General features: G+C 51.5%; 2 protein-coding genes across 4 annotated transcripts in view; one reads left to right on the forward strand and one right to left on the reverse strand.

Annotated features, from left to right (window-relative positions):
- Window positions 1–1,885, forward strand: part of LOC103184701 (surfeit locus protein 4) — a 14,628-nt gene extending 12,743 nt beyond the window's left edge. For 2 of the 3 annotated variants that reach the window (XM_042337482.1, XM_042337484.1), the window contains one exon: window positions 226–821. In XM_042337482.1, coding sequence (XP_042193416.1) covers window positions 226–492 — 267 coding nt within the window. In that variant the 3' untranslated portion in view covers window positions 493–821. Of the gene's footprint in view, window positions 1–225; window positions 822–1,826 lie in introns of those variants that run through there. The other variant, XM_042337483.1, reaches the window with a different exon arrangement.
- surf2 (surfeit 2) lies at window positions 1,842–5,623 on the reverse strand. The gene is made up of 5 exons (XM_042337418.1): window positions 5,573–5,623; window positions 4,166–4,280; window positions 3,103–3,276; window positions 2,581–2,699; window positions 1,842–2,380 (listed from the first exon to the last, which is right to left on the reverse strand). Exons 1-5 carry the CDS (start codon window positions 5,621–5,623, stop codon window positions 2,279–2,281), a joined length of 561 nt encoding a protein of 186 aa, XP_042193352.1. The 3' UTR covers window positions 1,842–2,278.
- Between the last annotated feature and the right edge of the window lie 708 nt (window positions 5,624–6,331).

Here is a 6,331-nt window from a genome sequence, read left to right on the forward strand (position 1 = left end):
GGGACATGAAAGGCGCTGTACACATGTAATTGGTTGTTCTTGTGGTAGGGATGGCTGGTTGAGGCTAGAATTTGTGGCGTGATCTTTAACATCCACCTGAACTGAACAGATGGGGAGTCCAGTGCTCCCTGACCCCCCCCACCCCAATCCCTGGAGGGCTGGGTGCCCCAGCTGTGCCGCTGTGCGAGTGCTTTGCTGAACCCCCCCGGCCTCTTCCCCGCACAGGTGGTACAGAACATGGTGGGCACGGTGCTGATCGTCCTGGTGGCCGTGGGCTACAAGACCAAGCTGGCGGCCTTGACCCTGGTCATCTGGCTCTTCGGCCTCAACCTGTACCTAAACAGCTTCTGGACAATCGCTGCCTACAGGCCCTTCCACGACCTGCTCAAGTACGACTTCTTCCAAACCATGTCCGTCATCGGTGGGCTGCTGCTCGTGGTGGCGCTCGGACCTGGAGGGGTCTCCATGGATGAGAAGAAGAAGGAGTGGTGAGCCCTCGTCCAGGAGCCCCTCCTCCATCTCTCTCCTCCTCCCCCGCCCCACTCCTTAATGTACAGTTACATTGTACATGCGCCCAGCGAATACATCATGGTGTCTCCACTCTCCCCCCCCCCCCCCACTCACTCAAACCTGGTTGTCACAGTAAACTCACACACCACAGCCACCTATTCAGGTCAGCGTATTTAAAAGAAGGAGAAAAATACTGTGAATCCGTGTAAAAGTATTTATAGTTCACACTTCAAATAATGGCTGTGAGGGAAACAAGATTCGCTTTTGCCACTCCCAACTCTGCATCCCCTCTCCTCTGCCCCCCCCCCCCCTTCAACACAGGAGCCAGTGACAAGTGACACACACACCCCACCCCCCTCACAGCCCAGACATCAGTGAATGTTTAGCTTCGTCTGGGACTGGCATCTACCAGGATATGTTGTTTCAAACGTGCAAGATATTTCGTAAAATATAGTCCTCATTCTCTCCCTCCCCCCATTGCTCTGATGCCGTACCTGGTTTTGTTCATTTACAGTTGCTCTGATCGGGCACAGCGACTGAGGTTATAATTGCGTTAGGAAGGGAGGGGTGGGTGGAGGAAAGAATTAGCAAGATTCCTGCTTCTGTTCACATGCAGACCCCACACCCTAACGTGTGCACATCGGGGAAAGGTGAAGCGGTTTGGCGAGTACAGGATCCGGGCTGCAATATCTCCCTGTGGTCCAGCTGTCCTGCCAACACTCGCTCACTCGCTCAACTCACTGCAGCCGCTTCAGGTGATGATAAATGTGCAGGGAGTCGAACAATTTGAGACTGGGTGGAGTCCTGCTGGAGTTGTGTGGGCAGCAGCAGCACCAAGTGTTAAAGGCACTTAACTACCAATTATATACACTGCGGCGAGCTCCGGTACAATGGCTGCCGTGGGTCAGTATTAGTCGGTGACTCGGGTTTTGTTTACAGGTTGCTCTATATTGGCACGTCACTTGCAGAGTGGGTCCGAGCTCCACGTTTGTAGCCGGTTGTATGAGTCACTTTCTGCCTCGTTCTGTGAAGCCTTGATACTCCCACCTCTCTTCCTCCTCCCCCCCTTTCTTTTCTTTGAAAATGTACGATTGTTCAGTTCGTAAAGTTCAAAATAAACGGTGGAATCTGCTCTTAGCTGTTTCTGCTTCACCCTGAAATCAATGACCTGTGTTTGATCAGTCGCCTACAGTGCCTCCTCTCAAGCTACTCTTTAGTGAACTGTTGTATTTGTACACTAGGCAAACAGACAGCGAGCGATGCTGCACAAACAGGTTTCCCCCGAATTAACGGGTGTTTTCTTGCTTGCTCCACAGAATCATACACTCGCAACACAGAAACCAACCTGATTTAATACTTTTTTTTAAAGCACCAGCCTGGGAGCGGGAATCCGGTCACCCGCTGTCCACAGAGCTCCACACAAACACTAAGTGTTCAACTTAGTTTACACCCTTTTCTTCCCCCACCCTCCCCTCACCGCACACACAGTTCCGTCTGCTGCCTTGGTGACTGAGTGACATCCTCAATGTCGGAAAGAATCATTACTGAAACTCTGCTCCACACGAGTCGGGGCCTTCCGAGGGGACATGTATTATCACACCCGACCGCTCACACACACAGATCTTCACCCCGACAGAAAGTTAAAAATCACTAACGGCTAAACTGCAACTGTCTCTGAGTAACAAGTCGCGGGCATCAGGCGCCCGACAACAAGACACCCAACGAGCCTCAGTGGTGGAACCCGAGGTACTGTTGAGTGGGGCCCGGATCAGGTACTGTTGGCTGCTCTGGGCCTGTGTTTACCCCTGCGGCTCCCGGGCTGTTGCCCGCGGCCATTCTTCAGCTTCTTACTGGAGGACGTGGGCTGTTTCTGTGGAACGGAATCGGTTTAACATCTGAGTTAGCAACGCACAGCAACCCCCACCCTAACCTCCCCCCCAACAAGCACAGTACTCAACTCACACAACCTGGGGGCGCTCAACCCACACCCGCACCTACTGTCAACCGCCAGGCCTCATCTCGACCCCATCCCGGTTACGCTGTCAGACTCCCTCACCGCCCAGAACTCACCTTTTTTCGTTTTCCTTGTGCCTGGCTCTCCACCTCCATTTTCTCACACTCTTCATTGTCGGAGAGAAACTCGTCACTGTCTTCCCCCTTCCCAGGTGCGTCTCTCTTGAATATCTCCTCTGGACCACAACGGAGAGGGGGGGTGGGGGTGATCAGAATTGATTCATTGAGAGAGGGCAACAGCACAGCCGACACCCAGGTCCTTTCAAAACAATTTGCATTTACACAGCACCCTTCACGTGGGGTAACGTCTCGGAGCAGTTAAAACTATGGCGACAATTGATTTGCGAGCATTAAATCTATTTATTAAAGGGCACACAAAACAGTCAAGATGTCCCTGTTTACTGTAGTGACTGTTTTCATAGGCAATAGTAAGTTACATTTACTGCATACAGTCTTTCACGTCAGGGGGATGTCCCAAAGCCCTTAAGATAAAGAGTCAGAGGGTGAGCTTAGGGGTGACCGGGGTGGGGGGAATAAAGAGGGGGTCCTCAGCCTGGGGGAGGGGAGGGAGATACTCACTTGGGTACAGGTCACTAAGGCTGTCATCTGAGTCTGCCTCCTCCCCTTCGCTTGAGTCCGGCTCCCAAAGCTTGTGTCTGTCTCCTGCCTTGTCAGACCGATCCCGACGCTTTTTGTTCTTTCCCGACATGCAAGCTGGGACGTACGGGATTCCCATCCTCTGGCATTCTTCGTCTGCGTCAGAGAGAGAATCACAGAGAGAGAGGATGTCAAGATTGAGTCAATCCTCTGCGGCAGTCTCGGTTTTCTAGTTTCTCAACCAGGCTGGTCTACAGAACTCCAGACTCATCGGAAGGACCTGGAGGAGCAGATCAAGAGCAGAGATTCTCCCTCTCAGCTCCTGTTTACCCTGCAAGCCAATGGTAGACCAGTGACTGGGTCGGTATCCTCCCACTCAGCTCCTGTTAACTCTGTAAACCAAAGCCCTAATGGGTAGGGTGGTAGGCTGGACAAGCAGCGGGAAAGCTCGCCAGACACTGTGCTCAATGGCTGGTTAAACTCCCAACAGTACCCGAATGACAAGCCTGGGATCCCCAAGCCTTGGCTCTCGCCAATCTGCGCCTCATACTCTCTGCCATTTAGGTAAGCAGGGTGGAACCTGTAGGGAGAGAGTGCCAGACACAGCAAAATTTTTATATGTAGGTGGTGTACACATGTGAAACTCTCAATATGGTTTGGATACTCTTTAAGCACGGTGATGGATTTCCACACATGGCAGACACCGGCCGACCAAAAAACTGTGACAAATCATCCCTTAGTATCACACCACAAGAGTAAACACAAGAGTGAGCTACAGGCTGGATTCAAGTCCAAGAGGTTGGTAAGCGAAGGGGTGGGGTGGGTGGAACTGAAATCTAATCCAGGGTGGGGGGGGAAGAGAATATGTAGAGTAAGGGAACCTACAACTCTCAGGATCCGATGCTGGCACAGAGCCATGGGGCAGCGGGTGGTCTGACTGTAACTACATTGTCCTTTTAAACACTGAAACCGTCGCTAATCTGCAAAGCTCTTGGTTTCATCAGCCTAGAGTTGAGTGCACGAGGGAGGTGCCGGGCAGACTTACATTGGTGCTGTGCCTTCTGGTATCTCTTGCCATTGACGTGACGGAGAACGTGTTGAGGAATCCTGTTGATGTGCCTCAGCGTCAGTTTACAGAACAGCTGCTGCCTAAAGTCACAGAGCAGAAGGACAGCAATTCACGGTTCAAAACTTTACAGCACAAAAAAAATAAGAGTGTTTCAATAACAACAACAAAATACACTCGTATAGCGCCCTTCGTGTCGGAAAGACATCCTAGGTTTCACAAGTTAAGCAGCAGCCCTCCCCCCACCCCCCACGTTTCCACTCATCACACAGTGAGTGCAAATCAATACAATTCAACATTACAATTGTATAGCGCCTTTCACGTCAGGAGGACATCCCAAGGAGCTGGAGTGCATTTCAGAGACAGGCACCACTCGTGTCCTTGAGAGGTGTATGGACCGGAGGTCTCTCTGGGCACTGCCCGGCTGACGCTCCTTAAAAGTCTGTCGACAACGTTAGAATCAGAGAATTTGTCTGCAACATTCAGCCCATGGTACCTGTGTCAGCTCTCTGACAACTGTCTCTCTCTGTTCATCCATTCAGGTCCACTCCACAGATTTTTCCTGTTGTAGCAACAAAGCTGAGGGAGTTTTATTCTGTCTCTAACAGACCTGGCGCTAACCATGGAGTGCAGATGGACAGTGCAGAGAGAGTTTTGCTCTATCTCTAACCCGTGCTGTCGCTGACCTGGGAGTGGACAGACAGTGTAGAGGGAGCTTTACTGTCACTGACCTGGGAGCAAAGACACAAACACGCACACGCACGCACACATCCATCCTCTGGGCATCTAAATACAGTTAACACTTGTACTTAATACAATCAAATACTTCTAAATATAATTACCAACATCCTTCCATATGTTTCAGTTGTTGGTCAACGGGCTGTAGGGGGGAAAAAATGCGGGGAACGGGACTTTGTGAACCCCCTGTACAGGGCACTCCAGCGGGAGAACAGGGAATGATTTGCTCCAGTGTCGGGCAGTATGTGTCTCAGTGTCAGCTCTTGTAGAAGCAGTACCCTGGGCCCTGTTATTTCCTGGGTGGATGCAGTGTAGGTGTCCTGGGTCCGAGATGCTACCCCACATGAAGGGCCAAACAGCCAAGGGGTGAGTGACCAATTTTATTTGGGAGGATTGTTGGCCAAAACACCGGGAGAGAGCACCATGGGATCATTATCGTCCACCTGAACAGGCAGACGGGACCTCGGTTTAATGTCTCATCCGAAGGACGGAGCTTGCAATAAAAACCCCAGCGCTGCACTGGAGTGCCAGCTTAGACTCTGTGATTCCAAGACCCGATGTGAGGCTTGAACCCACAAATTCTGAGGTGAGCGTGCTACCCCTGAGCCAGGCTAACACGCACTTTAAATCTCGCTCTCTCTCTCTGACTCTGAGGCTGGTATCTGTCACCACTGCAATATCTCCTCTAAACTCCGGCATTACGCTCACTTGCTCCTTGTGAAATCATCACCCTTCCTTTGCCAAGCCTCTATTAGGTTACCGCCCGAGAGTGCTGTGTGATTAGAGAGCTTCAAAGAGGTGGGCAGCATGGAGCAGAGCACAGATGTTCTCATCTGCCAGGATTTCCTGCCTCCCATCCCATCCCATCAGACTAGCTCTGTCACTCGCGCTCTCACGTCTGAGCTCACAGTCCAGGTTGACACTCCAGGGCAGAGCGGGGGGTTGGGGAGGGGGCTGAGGCCCCGTCTGTTGAGGAAGATGTCAAAGATCCCGTGACACAATTTGAAAAGAAAAGGGAATTGCTCTCTCCCAATGTCCTGGCTTATTGTACAAGGGGGACACAGGCTCAGACACAGTATATTCTGTGAAACTCTTTGAAGCGTCTTGAAGATGTGATAAGACGCTACATCAAATGCAAGAATTATTATTATTAACCCATGGCTGGAACAGGTAGGGTACCAAGAAGGATGGTTGAGGCCAGGACACTGGGAGTCATTTTAGAAGCAGCTCGATGCTGTGATGTGGGGACAGTTGAGTGGGTGTTCAGGAGGGACGAGATGGGACGGGTCGATGGGTTTTCTTCACCTGAAGATCTTGTGTGACGGTGTGAAAGTGGAGGAGGAGAGCGGGACTGAGCTGTGTGTAATCTCTGACTCTGATTGCGAGCTGTGAGGTTTACGGGGTTGG

Source organism: Callorhinchus milii, unplaced genomic scaffold (genome assembly GCF_018977255.1).
Source record: "Callorhinchus milii isolate IMCB2004 unplaced genomic scaffold, IMCB_Cmil_1.0 Scaffold8, whole genome shotgun sequence".
Taxonomy (NCBI): domain Eukaryota; kingdom Metazoa; phylum Chordata; class Chondrichthyes; order Chimaeriformes; family Callorhinchidae; genus Callorhinchus; species Callorhinchus milii.

Bases quoted from the DNA above. Each gene is read 5' to 3' on its own strand.
- surf2 (XM_042337418.1), bottom strand. From the start codon at position 5,623: ATGCCGGAGTTTAGAGGAGATATTGCAGTGGTGACAGATACCAGCCTC. The intron at 4,281-5,572 runs GTCAGAGAGAGA...GTCCTTCTGCTC, and splicing joins TGACAGATACCAGCCTCAGA to TGTGACTTTAGGCAGCAGCT. The intron at 2,381-2,580 runs GTGAGTTCTGGG...TCCGTTCCACAG, and splicing joins CACAAGGAAAACGAAAAAAG to AAACAGCCCACGTCCTCCAG.